This window comes from Hypanus sabinus, chromosome 18 (genome assembly GCF_030144855.1).
Source record: "Hypanus sabinus isolate sHypSab1 chromosome 18, sHypSab1.hap1, whole genome shotgun sequence".
Lineage (NCBI taxonomy): Eukaryota > Metazoa > Chordata > Chondrichthyes > Myliobatiformes > Dasyatidae > Hypanus > Hypanus sabinus.
This window is the reverse complement of record NC_082723.1, coordinates 62499844-62522652: the sequence shown is the minus strand read 5'-3', so window position 1 is coordinate 62522652 and position 22809 is coordinate 62499844. Positions and strand designations below refer to the sequence as shown.

Genomic DNA, 22809 nt, shown 5'->3' with positions numbered 1-22809 from the left:
TCCTCAGAAATGTTGACATCCAGGATCCTGAAAATGCTCACCCTTTCTACTTCTGATCTCTCAATGTGGACTGGTATGGGTTCTATTGACTTCCACTCATAAAGTCCACAATCAATTATTTGGTCTTACAAACGTTGAGTGCAAGGTTTTTGCTGTAACACCACTCAACCAGCTGATCTATCTTGCTCCTGTCCATCACCTCATCACCATCTGAAACTCTGCCAACAAAAGTTGTGTTGTCAGCAAATTTATAGATGGCGTTTGAGCTGTGCCTAGCCACACAATTGATGGTGTAGAGAGAGTAGAGCATTGGGCCAAGCAGGCATCCTTGGGGTGCATCAGTGTTGATTGTCAGCGAGGAGATGTTATTTCTGATCTGCACAGACTGCGGTTTCTCAGTGAGGAAGACAATTAATAAAATTCCTATCTCTACAGGATCTCTGTCAGCTGGAGAATATACTTACCCATTCCAATTTCTTCTATCAGGTAAGCGTATATTTTTGTATTCTAAGAGGTGTTAAAATTGCACTGTCTAACATTATTGATTGGAGTGATATTTTTGTCATAGAATATGCCAGTGTCAGAGCCTTTGTCTTTTATCATCATAATTTGTTTTCGGAGGAGACTGCTTAAATCTTATTGTCCCATTCCTGGGATAAGCATTTGTTCATAACCCTGTTGCTTCTATAGTTTGTCTTGTGTTTGATGCAGGGAGTTACTGTTTTGATTGTATGAAACCCTGGTTGCATTTTCTCTGGATTTATTCTTTCTATGTCTTTCTATGTATGCACTTCATATATTGGGAATCCACTTTTGGATATTGCTTGTGGGAACTTATTCTAAAATAGCTTGGGACTTAAATAAAGCTGATTGTCTTAACTTCACACAGCTATCTTGATTACCTCAATCAGCACTCATCCCATTTATGAACAAGACATGGCAATTCAGACTTTATTTATTTTATAATGCCTTTCAAGATGAATTCAAGGATTGAAAAGAGAGCTGCATAGAACAGGACAATGTAGAACTGGAACATGCACCAACCATGATGCCAGTCTAACCAATGTCATTTTCCTGCACGTGATCCCATTTTCCTCTCTATTCCCTGCCTGTTCACGCGTCTGTCTAAATGTCTGTTCCTCCCCTAGCAGTGTGTTCCATGCACTCAAATAAGCACATATTTAAAGCAAAGCTTACCTCATATATCTCCTTAAAACTTGCGCCTCTCATCTTTATCTATGCTTCCTTGTATTTGACTTTTCTACCCTGGGGAAAAAGATTGACCATCTACCCCATCCATGCTTGTTATAATTTTATATATATCTGTCAGACTGCCTCTGACTATCCAGGCTTGCTGAACTTCTCCATGTAGCTAGTTACTGTCCAATCTTGGCACTATCCTGGTGATCCTGTCTTGGAGACTCTCCAAAGCCTGTGCATCCTCCCTGTATTGTGATGACTAGAATTGTGCATAATACGACAAATGTACCCTGACAAAAGTTTCATGCAGTACTTTTGTACTCAATACCACAACTGATGAAGGCAAGCATGCTGTGTTCCTCCTTTATCATTCTACCTACTTCTGTTGCCACTTTTAGGGAGTTGTGGAATTGCACTCCAAAATCCTTCTGTACATCAGTGCTTTTAAGGATCTTGTCATTTACTGTATACTCTCCTCTTACAATTTATCTCTCCAAATGTAGCACCTTTGCTACATTTAGTATCCAGATTATACTTCATCTGCCATTTCTCCACCCAGATTTCCAACTGGACTTTACCTCACTGTGTATCTTTTGATAACCATCTTTCGTGGTTACTATTCTACAAATCCATCAACTTGCAAACTTGTTAGCCAGGCAAAACTTACTAATCTGATGAAACAATTTTAAGTTGACAATGTTGTTGTAGTACAATAGTTTGTATTATCCAATAATTCATACCAAGGCAAATAGACAATGGCAATGAAGTTTGTAAATAGTTGTTAAGAATGATCAACTCTTAGCTATTTACGAATTTTGAAGTTGCATGCAAATTCATTTATTTTCTTCCCAGCTGATTTTGGGAAAGGTTGGTATCAGCTGTTTCACCATTTATGGGTAGTTGATGCGTACAACGTTTTGATAATACTAATAGAAGCACCCCATCATTGCTCTTCCACGTTTAGTCAATTAACAAAATGTGAATTAACCAAAGCTGTTTTCTGACCTCTACAAATGTTTAAAAATAGGGAATTTATTTCATTCCTTTTTTTGTTCCTTCACCTTTTCAATCTAGTGTTACGTTCTGCAGATAATTACTAATCTAGAACAATAGTTATCACATTTTTAAGTATGTGGTACCTCCTTGAAAATGTTGATTTGGGTATTCACTGTTTGAACATTTAACGAATATTATTGTACACTGTTGAAACTTTAGTATTTAAGTTACAATATCCAACATTTGCCTGAAAGCTCAACAATATTTGCAAGGTTATGAACAAAGAGAATGATTCCAGTGATAAAGGTTTAAGTTATGTTGAATAAACCCAATAAGTTTTGATATCCTCTTCAGAACAAATGAAAAGACATCTGATTAAGTGTATTTGAAGTGATAGAATGTCTAGACAGTAGATAAAGAAATATTTTTCCCCATTGATAGAAGAGCCAAAAACTAGACATCCTAGAACGTAGGTGATTGGAAAATGAACCAAAAATAATTCTTGCAGAGAGCCAGCATAGATTCAGTTCACTGAATGGTCTCCTGTGTGGTAACCTTGGTGATTCTGAAAGACTGCTAAGATAAAGTGCAGAGTTATCCAAGTGTCCAGGTACATCAGCGTTGTTTACAGGACAAATTGGGCAGATAGAATTAAAGCAGAGATCATGTAAGATCTCGGGTTATTATATTAAATTATAAAATTTAGGGTTCTAATGACAGCACGCTTTGGGAAGTGTTGTTCAAAATCCATGCTTTGGAAATTGTGTTAGCAGAGCAGTCTAATTGTGCATTTTTTGTATTATGATTTTGTCTGTTTTTGAAGATGATCACAAAATGTCAAGGAATGATTGACAGTTAGACCAAGTTAGGTTGGGATTGGATCGTGTGATTTTTTTTTCCTTACTACCAAAGATAAGTGTTCTGAAAATTCTGGCCAATTAATGTTCCAGATGTGACTGAACTACATAGAGGCTGTCCATGTATGTAGTCACTCAGCACTCATTATCCACAGAGATGTTCTGAATCTCCCAGCCTTGTTCTCCCAGAATTAATTATTTTACTGCCCTGCACTGTTTTGTGCACTTTATGTAGTCCTGTGTAGGTCTGTACTCTAGTGTCGTCTTTGTGTTATTTTACGTAGTCTAGTGTAACCTTCAGTTGTCTCTCATAGTCTAGTGTCGTTTTGTGTTGTTTCATGGTCCTGGAGGAACGTTGTTTCGTTTTTACTGTGTACTGTACCAGCAGTTTATGGTCGAAATGACAATAAAAGCAACTTGACATGAGAATTCATTCTGGGCATTGCAGGGTGCAACACTGCAGCATTTTGGAGGAAAGTGTGTAATTATTACCCAGAATGAAAATCTAATCATCAACCTAATGATTTTGAGCAGTCATGTAAAAGTATCCAAGCAGTCTAATAGTCTACAATCACATGGTGCACAGAGGATATATTAGGGTTTTTGTAAATGTGACTGGCATTCCCAAACAGTGAGCCACCCTACCCTCTATGAAAGTCTGACACCACAGTTAAAAACCCAATCTCTTCAAAAGCAGTGCACCAAGAATGAACAAACACGAGGACATCTGCAGATGCTGGAAATTCAAACAACAACACACACAAAATGCTGGTAGAATACAGCAGGCTAGGCAGCATCTATAGGGAGAAGCACTGTCGACGTTTCGGGCCGAGACCCTTTGTCAGGACTAACCGAAAGGAAAGATAATAAGAGATTTCAAAGTGATTTCAAATCTCTTACTATCTTTCCTTTCAGTTAGTCCTGATGAAGGGTCTCAGCCCGAAACGTTGACAGTGCTTCTCCTTATAGATGCTGCCTAGCCTGCTGTGTTCTACCAGCATTTTGTGTGTGTGGTTGCACCAAGGATGAAACTGGGTTTGTAATTGATGTTCCATAGAATAGAGAAAGAAAAGGCAAAAATTGCCTCCTTTTGACCTGTGTGAATCCTGCACCCCAGGATGGATAATGAAGTTAGACAGCAGAGAATGCTGCTCCCTCAAATCTCCAACTGCTTCACCTGCAGTCTGGATATCTGGAACTATTGGGTGGAATTTGTGATTTTCCCTGTGGTTACGTGGGTTTTTCCTGGTTCTCCCCCCCCCCCCGGCTCCCACATCCTGAAGACAGGATGATTGGATGGTGAATCGACTACTGAAAGTTACCTCCATTGCAGGTGTGGTGTGGACTTAATGGGCATTTGAAGGGGAGCAGGTTACTACTGTATAAGTGTGGACTGGAATTGGATTTATTACTCCCAAGAGCTGGTATAGACTTGATGACCAAGACCCAAATGTTATACAGCTTCAGGCACATCTTTACGGGATGAAGTAAGCTCTTCTCTAATTTAGTTGAAGCATATTTTCAGAAATACCCAACTGGGTAGAAAGTAATCCAGTGGAGGATTCCAACAGATGATACAAGTTCTTGCTATACTGCATTTCCATGGCAGTTTGTACAGCAACGCTAATAACATTATCTATTTTTTTTAAATGATCTTAAAGTACATTTGAAAAGGAATGTAGTAACTATGGTCGTTTAAAGACTGAATTACAGCCACTTAATTTGTGTATGTTTTCTTCCAAAGCTACGATACCAACTTCGTTTGAAGGTCCCTTTGGGAAGATAAGCTATCGTATCAGGGCTACAATAGAAACTGCACGATTCTCTAAAGATTATAAAACTGAGAAGGTGTTTTACATTCTTAATCTGCTCAATCTGAATGAGATCAATGATATTGAGGTAAATTGATGATATGCACGTGATTGCGTATATTGCATTTAATTTATATACTGCTAAGTGAAAATGTATTCCTGCAATCATTATTGTTCCATGGAGTGCAAGTTTTCTGTGTCAAAGGTCTATAAACCATACAGATCTGGGCAAGGCATGATAATTTCTTAATGTAAACTAAAGTGAAACAAAGTCTTTGATAACCATTCTAACTATAAGAAAGAATTGTTCTAGTTACAAAAGACATTGATTCTGCACCATGTCCTTAAGACTTAGCAGGTGTTAGATCAAAATTACATATTTAAAGTTTTCCCAATGTCACCTATGATTTTCTACTTTTTGCCCCACCCCTGGAACTTTTGCATGTTTTGATGGAGCTGATTGGGCCACATATCACAGCAGCATCATCTAGATCCTATTGACCATATCATTTTGTGACTGGAAGGTGAAGATTATACCAGGCAGTTATTGGAATGTGTAAGGGTCGGGCCCAGTGTGTATCTTAACATCTCATGGAATACCAGCCTGTTTTTTTAACCTTAGTGTTATGACAATTATAATGTACCTGTAAGGAGTTAATTTGATTCCAGTTTTTCATTATGCAAGATAATATTCCTACTGTAAAAGAAGGAATCTAGAGCAGGTTAACTGTGAGTAGCAACCTGATTTAAAGCTAAAGGGTTTGGCTTTAGTCTCTCTAGAAACTTTGAAAGCTATAAACACTGGCTTTTTCAATTTGGCCTGGGGAATTGTGTTTCATAAAATCAAGTAAAGCTTTTGGTGTAGTCTTCTGAGAATTGCTGTTTGAAGTGCTAATCATTGCTCCAGTTATTAGAGTTGGAGAGCCATAGAGTAGTAGAGCTTCACGGATAGCAGACGTGCGACTTGTACAATCCTCCGACCCATTACGTCCATGTTAACCTTCTTTGCTCATCTAGAGTAATTCCATTTGCCTGGAGTACATCTATATCCTTCTATCCCTTGCCTATCCAGTACTGTGCCTGTCTAAATGATAGGTTATAGAGAGAACTGGTGGATGAGTGCTGTTCTGCACTGTAATCGATAGCAAGTGATATTTACTACAGTGGTTGCTGCTCATAATACGTACAATGGACTTAATTGAGAATGTCTGGGGTATGGTTAGTAAGTATGCAAATGCAATAATAATTGGTGGAGTCATAAATAATGGGGTTTTCTAAGGATATAGTGAGATGTACATAGATCTGCTGGAAAACTGGATGGAATAGTGACAATTCAATTCGGTTGAATGTAAGGTTAATGCATTTTGGATGGTCAACTTCTGGTCAGACACATAGGGTAAATTGTGGGGATATTAGAGTGGCGTAAAAGACCTTTTATATATGTGCCTCTATAGGCTAAGACATTGAGTGTAAGAGTTGAGATGTCATGTTGCAGTTGTACAAAATTCTGGTTGCACTGAACTTGGAGTAGTAGCGGTTCCAGTCACACGTGACAGGAGGTGGTGGCATTTGAGGTTAACCAGGGTCTCCCTAGAATGGAGGTCTGTGGTTACAAGGTGAGATTGAATAGAGGATAGAAATACAAGGCACAAGTTTAAGAGAGGAAAATTTTTAAATGAGATCTGAGGGAAAAGTTCTTCATCACAGAGGGTGATGGTTATCTGGGCCAAAGGATTGAAGAGGTAGCAGAGGCAAATGCTATAAAAATATTTAAAGGGTACTTGAATTGGAAAGCTGTACGGGGATACAGGCATAATTAAGCAAATTGGATTAGCATATCTAGGCATATGTTGATGTGGACAAGGTCACTGTAGGAGGGGCTATAAGGACTTATTTCTGCACTGTATGTTTCTATAATTCTATGAAGTGATTGAATTGTACTGCTGTACCAACTCTGCCAGCCAGTTCCAGATAGCAACCACACCATGTGTGGGAAGTTTTGCCTCCAAATTTATTTTAAAACTCCTTCCTCTCTCTTTAAACTTACACGCTTTTGTTCTTGATACCATTGAAAAAAGACTAACTATCTACCCTATTGATGCCTCTTATAATCTTATGTATTCCTGTCAGGTAACCCCTCAGCCACTGCTGTTCCAAAACAAAGAAATGCAGCCGAACTAATCTCTCACACAACATTCAAGTACAGTATAGAACAGGGCTTTCAGCCCACAACGTCTGAGCGACCAAGATGCCAATGATAAATTTTCCATTTGCCCTCATATTGTCTATATACCTTTATCCCTGTCTGTTCAGCCTTTTAAATATTACTCTTGTATCCCCACTTTTCCTGGCAGCATGTTTCAGACACTTAGCATTTTGTGTGTGTGTATGAAAAATACTTGCCTCAGATATTTTCTTTAAAGCCTTGCTCTGTACTATTTTGCGTTTCCACCCTTGGAAAAAGTCTATCTACTCTATTGATGCCTTTCATAATTTAATAAACTATCAGGTCACCCCTTAGCCTCTGACACTCTGAAGAAAATAAGCCAATTGTCTTCATCCTCTCCTCATATCTAATCCTGTCCAATCCAGGCAACATCTTGATGAACCTCTGTATCCTCTACAAAGCCTTCACGTTTCTTTTGTATAATGCGATGACCAGAACTGTACACAATGCTCCATATGTGCCCTCACCAGGTTTATAGAGCTACAACAAAACTTGCCAACCTTTAGATTAAATGTTTGGACCAATGAAGGCAAGTATACAAATGCGTTCTTTTCCACCCAATCCATTTATGTTGACACTTTCAGGGAGTTACTCACCAAGATCCTGCTGCTTATATCAGTGCTCTTCAGGGACTTTCCATTTACTGTATACTTTGCTTCCCTAAGTCAAATGTAAGAAGATTGTTACATTCTAACCAAATACTCCTCAAACTAGTCTGGATTAAACTCCATCTGCCACTTCTGTACACTTAACTCCATCTGATCAATATCCTGTTCTATCTTTCCACAGCACTGCCAATTTTTCATCTGCTTACTTACTAATTAGCCTACCTGTATTTCAACAGAGATCCCAGCACTGAACCTTGCAGAGCACCACTGGTCACAGACTTCCAGTCAGAATAGCACCTCCCCACCACTACCTGCTCTACAATGGCAAGACAATTTTGAATCCAATCTATCAAGTCAAAAAAAGGCTCAGTCATCTTTTTGAGACATGACTTACCCTACATAAAGGCATGATGACAAACCCTAACAAGTTTGTCAATCCAATCCCTAAAACTCTTCAATAATTTCCCTACTGCTGATGTAAGATATCCTGGCCTATAAATAACCTGGGCAATGCACAAAGTGCTGGAGGAACTCAGCAGGTCAAGCGAAATATGGAGAGGAACAGTTAACTGTTTATTCCTCTTCATAGATGTTACCTAACCTGCTAAGTTCCTCCAAGCACTTTGTGTTGCTCACTAATTCCTGCACCTGCAGAATCTCTTGTATCTCTAATTTCCTGTGTTGTCCCTGTAACCTTTGTTAGATGAAGCAGTGTTGTTGGTTATTCTCTTCAACTCTCTGGGACCTTGTCTGTGGCTAGAAAGCCCCAGGGAGCCTGCCTGAACCTGGGATGGATGCCATCAGGCTCTGAGAACTTGACCACCTTAATGTTCCTAGAGACCAAATAAACAGTAGCATAATGTATTACAGTGCCTGCGACCTACGTTCTGTACCTGTTGCTGTCTGTATGTTCTGCCCGTGACCACTTGAGTTTGCACCTGGTGCTTAGGTTTCCCCCAACATTCCAAAGATGTATAGGTTAGTTGGTCACGTGGGTGCAGTTGGGTGGCGTGGACTTGTTGGGCCGAAAGGGCCTGTTAACATGCTGTATCACTAAATTACAATTCTCTCCTTGATACTAGTGTACCGTGTACTACCTTACTATTTTCCATGTCCTTCTCTTTGGTAAATATTGTTGTGAAGTACATGCTCAAGCATTTCCTCTGACTGCAGGCGTATCTCCCCTCCTTTGTCCTTAACATTACAAGGTGTGGCAGGAGAGAGGAAGCATTTTGCTGGCAGCTGACAACAATGTAATTGAATAATTGAGATCTGACCTTTTAAACCTGAAAACTGCTGTGAAAACTTTCAGTAAATAATGCATTTTTCAGCAATTGTGTGAACCTTTGGACAGAGCCAGCAGACTGAGCAGAACAGACATTTGGAAGGTGAGCACAGAAGTTGGAAACATTTGGGAAGACCTCCACTGTGCCAGAAAATGTGGTTGCAAGGTAGAGCTTCAGGTCAGACTGAAGCCCAGGGTCTTCTGACCCTCTTCCCCCCCAGCATCCTCCTGACTAATGTGTAGTCATTAGAAAACCTTCACATGATGGTGACATAATGTAAGGGATAAACCTACAGCTTCTGCTTTATAATAAACTCATCATGGTGAATGGACATGGTGGTCCTGTCTCATTTTGCTCATCCCAAACTAGTGAAATGCTGTCCATTCTACCTACTGCAAGAATTCCCCACCGTCATCCTGACTGCAGTCTACAGCTCACCTCAAGCCAGCACATGAAAAATGGAGTGCTGTTATCAACAAGAACAAACTGCATACCCTGATGCTTATCATATTGTTGTGGGAGACTTTAATCAGGCTAGCTTGAAGCTTCTGCCTAGTTGTTATCAATACAACATCTGCAACATTGGAAGTATCCAACACACTTGACTGCTGCATCAAGGGTGCCTATCTTGCCCACATTTTTGTAAATCTGACCACCTTGCTATGCCCCTCCTGCCTACCCACAGAGATCGAAGAGCACAGTGCCGATGAGGAGGACTGCAGAGATTGGATACAGAGGTGGAAGAGTGAACTTGGGACTTCAAACCAGTGGACTGGACCATGTTCAAGGAAGGATTTGACACCTGACCTAAATGAACTATCCCTATTTGTCATCGACTTCATAAGGTGACGCATTAAATGCTTGTGTTGGTACACCCTTGCTGGAGTCCATGAAACAAAAGCTCTGGATGAATGAGGAGATTCATAATTAGCTGAGGGCTAGATATGTGGCATTTAGGGCTGGTCATATAAGAACTCCAGGTACCACCTCTGGATGGTCATTGCAAGTGCAAAGAGGCAATTTCGAACAAAGTTGGAATCTCAGATGGGCATTCAATGGCTCTGATTGGGCTTGTCCAACATTACTGCCGATTACTTATTGGTTAGTATAAGTAGAGATAACTCATCTCTCCCAGATGAGCTCAGTGCCTCCTTTGCTAAGAGCTGTGACACACCCATATGTGAGTCCCCCTGTCTCCAGATACCCCTATATCTCAGTATTTGAGGTTGATGTGTAGCATCCTTCAGGAAGGGGAATCCACGAAAGGTGTCTGGACAAGATGGTTTACCTGGCTGACTAGTTAAAGATCTGTGCAGACCAGCTGGCTGCTGTATTTATACATAAAGTTGACATCTAGCTTCTACGGTCTAAGGTTCTCATCTGCTTCAAAAAGGTATCTTGTACCAGTGCCCAAGAAGAACATGGCAAATGTCGACTACCATCCGGCAACTATCACGTCAACAATAATCAAGTGCTTCAAGAGGTTGGTTGTGGTGTGAGTCAGTTCCTGCCTCAGATTACCTGGATCTGTTCCAATTTGCCTCCTGCCACAACGGGTTAACAGCAGTTATAATTTCTCTGGCTCTTCACTTTGCTCTGGACCATCAGGGCAACAACAACTCGTCGATTGCAGCTGAGTATTCAATATAGCCATCCCATCCAAACTGATCATGCTTCAATATCTAGGCCTCTGTACCTCACTCTGTAACTGGATCCTCAACTTCCTCATTGGCAGATCTCAATCAGAATGGATGAATGATAACATCTCAGAGCATCAGTACAGCTGCATGCTTAATCCCCTGCTCTCCATTCTATACACGCATGACTGTATGGCTAAGTCCAGCTCCAATGCCATCTACAAGCTTGCTGACAATGGCACTGTTGTTGGCGGAATTACAGAAGGTGATGTGTCAGGTAACTAGAGTGAGAGAGGTCACCTGGTGAGTGGTGCTGCATTGGCAGCACAACGTTCCATATCAGAAAAGCTAAAGAGCTGATCACTGACTTCAGGGAGGGCAAGGGGAGTGAATATCTTCCAGTCTATATTGGTGGCTCAGCGGTGGAATTAGCAATATTAAATTCCTGGCTGAGCTCATAGATACAGTCGCGTTGAAGGTGCACTAGTGTCTTTTCTAAGCTAGGAGGATTGGCATGTTACTGAATGCTCAAACCTCCACAAATATACTTTGAAACTATTCTGACTGGTTGTATAATGGTCTGGTATGGCTCTTCAAATGCATGAGAACATAAGGAGCTTCAGAGTGTGGAGGACTTGGTGCAATACATCAAAAGCTGGTCACAAAAAATGATTCCAGATTGAAAACCATGTCATATGAAGAACATTTGATGGCTCTGGGCCTGTAATCACTGGAGTTCAGAAGAATGGGTGGGGACGGGGTGACCTAATTGAATTATATCAGATGGTGAAAAATCGTGATAAGGGTGGATGTGGAGAGGATGTTTCCTATGGTGGGGGAGTCTAAGACCAGTGGACACAGCCTCAGAATAGAGAGTCTTCCTTTTAGAATGGAGATGAGGATCTGTTCAACCAGGGAGTGGTGAATCTGTGGAGCTGTGGAGGCCAAGTCTTTATGAATATTTAAGGCAGAGATTGATAGATTCTTGATTGGTCAGGGCGTGAAGGGTTACGGGGAAAAGGCAGGAGATAGAGGCTGAGAGGAATAATGAATCAGCCATGATGAAATGGCAGAACAAACTCGATGGGCCAAATGGCTTAATTCTGCTCCTATATCTTATGGTCTTGTCATGGGCATATCCCTGCCCAGAAATGGAGGTATCAAGAAGGCACCTTCATCAAACATCTCCACCGTACAGGCCGTGCCATCTATCACAGCAGGAAGTGCAGAAGGGTGAGGTCCTAAACCATCAGTTTCAAGAGTAGCTGCTTCAACTATTTGGATCTTGAACCAGCTTGCATAACCCTCATCACTAGTCAGTATCCTACTGGATTTTGTGAATAAAACATGTTAGAGTTGTTTTATGTGCTTAACAAAAACACAGGCCTTTACTTCCATTACGAACAAGTTCAAAGGAATCACCTTATGCTGAGATTATTATGTCAGACACCATCTCTTAAAATGAACACAACAACTCAATGACAGTTTTCATAAATTATATGGAACAATTTCTATTATGAACACTCTTAGTGTCATCTGTTATATTGTCCTACACAGTGCTGCGCCCCCCCCCCCCCAGAGTTCACCAAAACTGGCACTGAGGGTCTGTCTGGAACTTGATCGAGCCATCTGGCTTGGGTCCTATGTGCTTGTTTGGAGTAACAGCAGGCTCTTTTGGCTCGACCAGGGGTGTGCTGTCACACTCATGGATATGGTAGTGGAACAATCCAGATCTTTGTAGGCCGATTTAAGGTGATCTACAGAAATACATTCAGGTTTATCCTTCCTATCTACAATAAAAATCTTATCACCCTGTTCCAAAACGTGAAATGAGTCATCATAAAGGGGCTTGAGCAGGGCGTTGACGTGCATCATGGATGACAAAAAATGGACAAGGTAAAACATGGGTCAACCAGAATGCGAGTGCTATACGCCATGATGTATAGGAATATGTGTGAAAGAGTTGAGTTTACTGAGGAGAGCAGAACGCTGCTAACATGTTGACCATGTGGTTGTCACGTCAGAAATAAAATTGCCTGGCACCAGTAGCAGCTTCACAATCACAAACTCAGCTGCAGAGGACTGCAGGTCTCAAGCCGTTCTGAGCCCCAGCAGGACCCACGGGAGACAATCGTACCAGCACTCGCCTGCTAGGGAAGCTCTCAGAGCAGCCTTTAAGGAACGGTGAAACTGTTCGTACAGGCCATTGGACTACGGGTTATACTCAGTGGTGTGATACGATTTAACATTGAGGCTTTGAAGCCATTGCGACCCAGAAGTCTGACGTGAATTGGGGACTACGGCTGGAAGAAATATCAGATGGGGTACCGAAGTGAGCAACCCAGGTGTTGATGAACACCCAAGCCATGTCTGCAGCTGTCGTCAGTGCTGGAGGGACAAACTCTGGCCACCTGGTGGTACGGTTCACAATGGTAAGGAGGAGTGTGAAACTGTGGGGTGGGGGAGAAGATCAACCAGGTCCACATTGACATGGTCAAACTGTCACTCGGGGAACTTGAAAGATGCTGATGGGGCCTGAACGGGACAGTTAATTCTCACCTGCTGACACACACAACACAAGCTGCACTCCAGGCTTGCAACTAGGTTCTTTGAAGCCTTCATACTCCGATGGGAGGGGCCATGAATGGAGTTAAAAACAGTACACCTCCAGTTCACAGGCACTATGGGGTGAGGGCATCCGGTTGTGACATCACACAGGAGAGAAGCTCCTGTGTCCCTGTGTATGCATCAACGTGGGCTGTGAGAGGCAATCAGCCATAGCGTTATTTTTCCTTTCAATGTGCTGTATATCATCATGACTTCCGAAATGCAGACCAGGTGGTATTATTGCCATGCAGACGAGAGGTCTGACCCTTTTGCTATCGCGTTCGTGAGAATTTTGTGGTTCAACAAATGCTGTGAAATACCAACCCTCCTGTGGAAAATGGAAATGGCAGACGGCCAGGTAGACCAAGACCAAGAAGACTGCAGTCAAACGTGCCATACTTCCTTTTTTTGGTGAGGGGGAGGGGTTGTGACAGAGCTGCCGGCTGAAGAAGGCAGGCAGTTGCCACATGCCTCCAACCAACTGTTCATGCACAGCACCCACAGGATAGTCTGAGACGTCATTAGTGATGACCATAGGTGCATTGGGAAATGGGTATGCCAGTAGGACATTCAGATGCTCTAGTCATGTCTGCTGACCACTCAAGCATGCGGTTAGGGGCACTGCCTTTGAAGGTACTATACAAGGGGAGCATACAATTAGCAGCTAGTGGAATGAAACAGTGATAAAAATTCACCAGACCTTGAAATTTTTCAAGGGCTTAGGTAGTGCAGGTCAGCAGAAAGTCAATAGTAGACAACCTTGTGGTAAACCATGTATACCGGTCTGGACACACCCCTCTGCTGACTGCTCCTGTGGCTCCTCCCATAGACCCCTGGATAAAGGCGATTGTGTCACTGCTCATCCCACAGTCAAGGGCAGACATCCAGCATTGGACGTGGTCCATTTTACTGCTAATAAAAGCCTTTCAGTATTTACTCTACTTCCAGTCTTTTGAAGTTATTGATAGTGCATCAAACCTGAACTGGCATTCAGCGGGGTTAATAAACAGCCCAGGTTGGCTTAAGCACTTGAAAAGTGTGCAGAGATGTGGCGTTTTCAGCTTTAGTTATGCTGGCAACAAGTATGTCATCCAGATAAACAAGAAAAATCTAACTCTTTTATCACAGAGTCTTATTAGTCACTAGAAAGTCTGCAGCATTTTCAGCCCAAGCAGTGTGCACAGGAACTCAAATAGGCCAAATGAAGTTATAACAGCTGCTTTGGGAACGTCCTCAGTGCACACAAGCACCTGATGGTAGCCTCTGACTAAGTACACTTAAGAAAAAAATTCTTTCTGAGTAAACATGCTGGAAAGTCTTGAAAATAAGGGACCGGGTCGTGATCGGGCGGTGGTAATCATCAGATGGACAGCAACCACCATCGGTCTGAAGGACAGTCTAGAGAGCTGAAGCCCAAGGGCTATTCGACCTACATACAGTGCCAAGCACTCCCATGTTGGGAAACTCAGCCCTTGTACTGGCCAGCTCTTCTGGGTCCAGTGCCTTGACTAAAGAGACCCCACTCATTTTAGTTTGCCTGTCCAAAGTGTTTTAGAAAGGGCAGCCACAGGATACTCCTGCTCTATCTACCTGCCCTTCCTGGTGGTTACGCATCTGTTTAGCTGAACCTGTGCTATGGCCACCTCTCTGAATTCCCATCTCTAATACGCTGCATCATTTATGCAGCTCAGTAAGTGCACCAACCAATCCACGAGATCTGAAAAGAGCTGTAGCCAGACACACTTTCTGCAGATATAGTCATCAGGGGCACTTGGCTTCTCCCTGATCTCTCTCGGGCAGCACAGCGCTTTACCGTACTGGTGATCCAGCTTCATTTCCTGCCGCTGTCTGTGAGGAGTTTGTACATTCTCCCCGTGACCACGTGTGTTTCCCCTTGGTTTTCTGGTTTCCTCCCACAATCCAAGGATGTACTGGTCAGTAGGTTAATTGGTTATTGTAAATTGTTCTCTGATTAGGCTAGGGTTAATTTTCAGGTTGCTGGGCTGCGCAGTTTGAGGGGTCAGAAGGGCCTATTCTGCACTATGTCAATGAACAAATAAATCTCACAGGGGCACACTACTTACTGTTGTTACTGCCCCTTTAATAAACAGTGAACTACAGAGAAGGGAAATAAAACTATCATGCCTTCCCTTATTTGCCTTCCTCAGCAAAGCCCACGTTTCAACCTCAAACTAGCGCTTCTCAAAATGCTGCTCTGAAATAATCACTCCAAATGAACGTGCTTCCCTCTTATTAATCAACTCTGCCAAAACAAGCAGTTGCTCATCTGTAACTCGCACTCCCCATAACCAAGGCCTTCTAATCAGACAACCTCCTTCTCTGCACTCTCCTCTTCAGTGCAACCTCATAAAGTGACAACTGAAATGCACGTAGTAATCCACAAGTGCAGCCTGTTGTGATTCATTAAATGGTAACACCATTAGATCATTGCAATTTGATAAACATGGCCGAGTAATGAATCCCCCCATAAACTGAAATTCTGTCATACTGCTTATTTATGATCTATATGTTGGGGATGTTCAATGGGGCCTTCTTGATACCTCTATTTCTGAGAAGGGATAAGACCATAAGATATAGGAGCAGAATTAAGCCATTTGGCCCATCGAGTCTGTTCTGCTATTTCATCATGGCTGATCCATTATTCCTTACAGCCTCTATCTCCTGCCTTCTCCCCGTAACCCTCCATGCCTTGACCAATCCAGAATCTATCAATCTCTGCCTTAAATATTCGTAAAGACTTGATATCCACTGCTGCCTGTGGCAATGAATTCCCCAGATTCACCACTCTCTGGTTGAAGAGATCCTCATCTCCATTCTAAAAGGAAGCTTCTCCATTCTGAGGCTGTGTCCACTGGTCTTAGACTCCCCCCACCATAGGAAACATCCTCTCCACATCCACTCTATCAGGATCTTTCACCATCTGATACATTTCAAATATCTTTGTTCTTTATCCTCCCTTCAATTATTCCTCCAACCTTCAACTCATTTCTCTCCATGCCATGTTAAGAATTAATCATGTGTTAACTCTACTGCCTGCAATGGAGTGGGAAAGCTGGTTTGAGCTGGAAGCTAACTGCAGAAACTTCACTTAAAATCCTTGAAACTGGAAGCTTTTAGGTGGGAAGGTTTAGTTTTCACCTCATTTGGGGTTGTGAAATGGCCCAGTGTAGCAGGTAGTTCTCTTTCCAAGGGACCTAAAGGACTTAATCAAATATTTGTATATGAACAGATGCTATGTCATTAAAGGAAATCAAGAGACCCTTTGCTATGGAATAATTTGTCATTACATTGTCAAATTTTGAAATTAACTTTTGAAGCATTTATTTCTTCACAGCAACCAAATATTGCAACTGTAACCAAGAAGTTTAGCTACCTGATCGTGAAAAGTGGAATTATCACTTTAACAGTGAGCACTGATCTTAAAGGATACACTTCAGGTCAAATCATTCATCTTACAATGGACATCCAAAACAAATCTGGGAAGGATATAGGTAATATTGTCGCTGGTCTCATCCAGGTAATCTGCATTGAATTCTAACCTTTAACACTCTTGAATTTTAAGTCGATCTTTACTGACATGATTGCTGTGCCTCCATAATTACTAAAAAATGTTAACTAAAGCAACTTCCATTTACAGGAGTATTTTCAGACAAAAGAATGTTTAGCTGTCTCAGGAGATACTTCGTCAGATGGAGAAATTTTAGGAGAGGATTCAAGCTTTAGGCCTTTGAAGCTGAGGCCTGCCTGCTACAGACCAAGGTCCTTTTGCACATCAGAGGGTCATTGATGGATCTGTGAGAAAGAACAGAGTATAAGGAAATAAAGTGAATAATCAGTGAGATGGGAATGCTGGCTCAGGATAAAGGACCTCCAAAGAGAAAGTATTGGAATAACATCGAAAGATAGATAGCTTATTGATCCCACAGAAAATTACAGTGGTACAGTAACATTACAAGTACAGAGGTATACAAATATTAGAAGAGAAGTAAGAAAGAAAAAGTAAGTTATCTCCAAACAGTCAATAGGAGGTCTTCACTTCCCCGGCTGTTAGTTTACTCATTATAGAGCCTTATGGCTGAGTATGAGAATGACCTCATATGGAGCAGCTCAGTTGTCTTAGTCTATTACTAAAAGTGCTCCTCAGTTCAGCCAAGGTGGCATGCAGAGAGTGAGAAACATTGTCCAGAATTGCCAGGACTTTCCACAGGGTCCTTTGTTCTACCACAGTCTCCAGCGTGTCCAGTTTGATTCCTATAACAGAGCCAGCCTTCTTAGTTGGTTCATTGAGCCTGTTGGCATCACTCATGTTGATGCCATTGCCCCAGCACAGCACCACGTAGAAGATTGTACTGGTGATAACAGACTGGTAGAACATGTGGAAGGAGAGGCCTGCATAGTCCAAAGGATCTCAGTCTCCTTGGGAAGTAGAGGTGAATCTGGCCCTTCTTATACGTAGCCTCTCTTTTGATCCTGTCATCCAGGTCCACCCCCAGGTACTTCTAGGTCATCACAACATCCACATCCTCACCATCAATAGTAACAAGGAGCAGTGCAGGCTTAGTCTTCCTCTAGTCCATCACCATCTCCTTTGTCTTACTGATGTTGAGCTGCAGGTGATTGAGCTTGACAAAGTCTTCCACCAGGGACCTATATTCATCCTCCTGGGTCATCAGGGAATTTCTGCAGATACCATGACTCAGTGTTGTATCTAAAGTCCAAGGTATACAGGGTAAACAAGAAGAGAGCCAGTACAGTGCCTTCTGGGACCCCAGTGCTACTTGTAGCCATGTCTGATGCACAGATCTGAAGCTGCACAAACTATAGTCTGCCAGGAACATGTGTATACCGTACAGTCCCACTGTACAAGTGTGTGGACCATACAGCCCTTTGTGCTTTTTCTTCATTCAATGGAATCATGAAATGACCTTGCCTTGAGCTCCACCTAAATCATGACACAAATAAACCTCTTTCTTCTGAAATAGATTACCATTTATTCTAAAACTGTAGCTCACAGCTCAAACTTCCCCACGAGTATCTACCCTGTCTAAGAACTTAATCTGAAATGTTGACAGTAAAATTGACAGAGCACATTTGCACATTAAAGCACATTTGCAGTATAAAATTATGCTGTTGACTTTCTGATGGGACAGGATCAGTAGCTATTGTGGGCGTGGGCTATTGAAAGTCACTAACTAGTTGATTCAGCTATTTGTAGTTGTAGAGATCAATCCAGCAAAGGGCCTTGTGCATCATGGAAGGGGCTGCTTCCTGCTGTTGTGAGGTTGCAGTCAGCAGCACTCTGGAGGAAACTGCCGACTCCCCATGGCAGTGTGACCAGTGAGCTTTGCAAGTGCATCCATAGGGAGGTTCAGCCGACTTAAGATCACCTCTTATTCTTAAGCATCAATGAGTAAAGTCCCAGCTTGCTCAACTGTGTGAGACAGCACCTTTATCCTAGGAATCAACTGAAAGAGTCTTCTCTAAACAGCACCCATGGCAAGTGTAATACATAAGTGGACCAAAGCTGGAAGCAGAACTCCACTAAGGCTGGTGCAGACTAGATGGGCCAAAGAGCCTGTTTCTGTTCTGTGACTTTCATACCAGCACAGTTATAGCAAAGTCTATCCAATTTTCACCCCCCCTCCCATGGAATGAGGCCATCAGATGATGTTCTGCCCCAGTTACTTACCATACTTTCATGATAACTTTGTACTTCATTTATGATGAAAACCCGATCACTTTGATTCTCTGCTTTTGGCCAATATATAGCTTTTAGTCCTTCCCAACTGCACAGCTCAACCAGAACCTTTGGTAGTTGCTAAGCAAAGTTAAAATACACCGCAGAGAAGGCAGAACCATGCAGGGATGAGAATTGTATGGAGGAAGTGCTGGCCAAACACCTGTGGTGCAAAGGTGAACAACTCTTTCAGCAGAGCTTCGGATGAACTTATGTTTACAAGGAATAGAATGTGTTAGGCCAGCAGGGAATAGTCAAGTCCGGAGATAATGTGTCTGCCAGCAGCAGATGAGTGAGACAGAGCCAGAGTCTGCTGCTGCTTATAGTGGTGTCTTTGAAACTAGCACAGTGTGAGCAGCAAAGAAGTAGGAATCATATTGATGCTAAAATGTTGAAAGGATTGGGTGACTTTCATTCATTAACTGGAGCAGGATTGGAGTTATAAACAGAATGGAGTTTGTAGTGGATACTGACAGTAATTATCTCATTTTTCACGATATTTACCGGGGGAAAATTTCCATTCATTTATGTTGAGTTTCAGCCAAACAGTCTCACAATATTAAAAAAAGAGGTGGGTTGAGGTGTACTGTGAGGTGGAATATGGGCATAATCAACGTTGCTATGTTTTTTAGATATTGCTAAGAAGCTTGAATGTAGAGTAGAAATGAGACCTACATTTCAATGTTAAATTTTAGACTGATCATTTTATTTTGTACAGGAACAATGCTTTTCCTCTGAGGTATAAATATGTAGTGGCAGGAGCTAACTGAAAAATGACAAAGCTGTCAGCAATGGAAATAAATCATCCAGCAAACACACATGCAAATTTAGCTCTTGGTGCTAATTCATGAAAAGAGTTCTGTCTAGCGAGTGAGTAGGCAATTTGAAGAGAGTTTTCAGATATGCAGCATGAGTTCTGTTGAAAACATCTCCTCCACAATTTCTGTCAGCGCAGGTGCACCACAAGGCTATGTGCTTAGCCCACTGCTCTACTCGCTTTACACTTATGAATGTGAGGCTAGGCACAGCACCAATGGCATATTTAAGTTTGCTGACAGCACCACTGTTGTTGGCCAAATCAAAGGCGGTGACAAATCAGCATGTAGGAGGGAGGTTGAAAATCTAGCCGAGTGGTACCACATCAAACTCAATGTCAGCAAGACCAAGGAGCTGATTATTGAATTCAGGAGGAGAAAACTAGTGGTACATGAGCCAGTCCTCATTGGATGATCAGAGGTGGAGAGAGTCAACAAGTTCAAGTTCCTCAGTGTTATCATTTCAGAGGATCTGTCCTAGGCCCAGCATGTAAATGCAATTACAAAGAATACACGGCAGCACCTGCCTTAGAAGTTTGCAAAGATTCAGTATGACATAAAAACTGTCAACTTCTATAAGTGTGTAGTAGAGAGTATATTGATTGGATGCATCACTGCCTGGTGTAGAAACTCTAATGTCCTTGAATGGAAAATCTACAAAAAGTAGTGGAGATGGCCAGTCCATCATGGGTAAAGCCCCTCTCATGATTGAACACATATTCAAGGAGTGCTCTTGCAGGAAAGCTGCATCCATCATCAAGGACCCCCCACATCCCAGGCCATACTTTCTTCTCACTTTTGCCATCAGGAAGGAGGTACAGGAGCCTTAGGACCCACACCACAAGGTTCAGGAGCAGTTATTACACCACAGCCATCAAACTCTTGAATCAGTGGGTTTAACTTCAGTTGCCCATTGCTGAACTGTTCCCATAACCTATGGACTTTCAAAGAACTTTTCACATGTTCTCAATATTTATCAGTTATTTATTTATGTATTTTTTTCTTTTTGTATTTTCACAATTTGTTTTTTGCACGTTAGTTGTTTGTCCATCCTATTGGATGCAGTCTTTCATTATGTTTCTTGGATTTACTAAATATGCCTACAAGAAAATGAATTTTCAGGGTTGTAAATGGTGACATATATGTACTTTGATAAACTTGCTTTGAGCCTTGAACTTTGAAAAGTAAATTTTATTTAATTACATTAAATCCATGAAACTGCAATACTTCTGATGAACCATGTGTGATGAATGAAGTTGCCAAGTTTAAATGTAATTATTTAATATTTGATTAAATTTTTTTTTAGTTTTTATCTTTGATCTACTGGCTTTTTGTGATTAGTGGTGAGCCATCAACATGTGCTTTTTCAGTTAAGAAGTGTGGACATGTCTTCACTGTTGTCCAGTGTTAACTTGGGGGCAAAATGCAGGCAGATCTTTCTGTAAACTTTGCATATGTTTGTTGTAAGTATTGTAATATGGAGCAGTTGGGTCAAGATCTATCCACAAAATCAGAAACAGGCTGAGGGGCTGTAACCTCAGACTTGGCCTTAATGCTTAGAGTTTAAACTTATTTTTTAAATTCAGAAATGTAATAGTTGAACATAGATGTTCTTAATAAAGGCAAACAGCAAGGGTAAAAATGCTAGTACGTATTTATTTACAGTAAATGGCTTCAGCCTAACACGAGTGTGTGCAACCAGCTCACTAATGTGACTTCCATTTCTGGGGTAAACAGCCAACATTGCCCACTGGGAACTGAAGTTTCTTATAATGTACATATATAATAACACAGGGGTGACTTGATAGAAGTTTATAAAATCGTGAGAGGCATGAATAGGTTAGACAGAATCTGTTTCTCAGGGTATAGATGTCAAATACCCTTAAGACATAGATTTAGGGTGAAAAGGAGAAATTCTAAAGATGTAAAGGGCTTTTTTTGAAAACAGAAGTTGGAACTAGAATATACTGCTAGGGGAGTTGTGGAAGCAGATACGATTATGGCATTGAAGAGACTTTTAGACAGGCACCTGACTATGCAGGGAATGGAGGGATTAGTTTAATGCAGCATCATTTTGAAAAGGACATCGAGGACCAAACGGCCTTTCTGATACTGTTCTGTGTATAAATAACTGAAAGCTTTTTATCATTTAAACTTTATACAATTAGTGACCAATTAATCAATTGAATGATTTTATTTAGAAGTTCTTCCATATGACCAAGCATTTCTAATATTTGCTACTTCCTCTCTCACAGCCTCTTATTTCCCTGTAAATCTTCATATGAAAGGTTTGTTTTTGCCTCCTTGGATTTCTGTATCCTCAGAGATAGAAATCTCAGAATTTTGACATGTAATCAGAAGTAGACTATTTTAACACTCCAGCCGTTATCACTTTTCATTTAGTTCAGAGTTGCTAAATGTTTTTTGCCTAAGGCAGCTTTACTGCAGAACATGATTAAAACCAATGTTTTGCTTAAATTGGACTCTTTCATGGCACACCAGTTTTTGATGAGTGCATTGCATTATACTGTTTAATTTTAATGAAGCTTTCCTCATTAAACATCTTATCATTTTATTTCAGAAAGTTACCTATAAATCAAAGCGAATAATCTATGACCTGCGGACGATTGCAGAGGTTGAAGGGTCTGGAGTAAAGTCTTGGAAGCAAGCAGAATGGAAGGAGCAAATCATTGTGCCACCATTACCTCAGTCATCTCTGCATGGTTGTAACTTAATACAAGTGGATTATTTCATTCAGGTGAGGACAATGTTATTGCTTACAACCTAATCCATATAGGAACCACTTTACCTCTGGCCCTCATCACTGAAGCTAAAACTAATTATTAAACATTTGCTGACCTTATGCAAATACAAAACATTGTAGCATAGTCAATGATTTAGCATTTTGCAAGAGTGATTGGGAGTTACTGAATACACTTAAGTCAGTAAAGCAGTAAATAGGAGCCAGATAGAAGATATTAGGATAAGTGCTTGATTAAAGAGGTGA

At 41.4% G+C, this 22809-nt stretch overlaps 1 protein-coding gene across 1 annotated transcript in view; it reads left to right on the top strand.

Moving 5' to 3' along the window:
* arrdc1b (arrestin domain containing 1b) overlaps window positions 1-22809 on the top strand; it is an 81921-nt gene that overhangs the window by 51195 nt on the left and 7917 nt on the right. The window contains exons 3-6 of the mRNA XM_059994491.1: window positions 436-486; window positions 4798-4952; window positions 16585-16767; window positions 22384-22560. Of these exons, the coding sequence (XP_059850474.1) occupies window positions 436-486; window positions 4798-4952; window positions 16585-16767; window positions 22384-22560 (566 nt within the window). The remainder of the gene's footprint in view (window positions 1-435; window positions 487-4797; window positions 4953-16584; window positions 16768-22383; window positions 22561-22809) is intronic.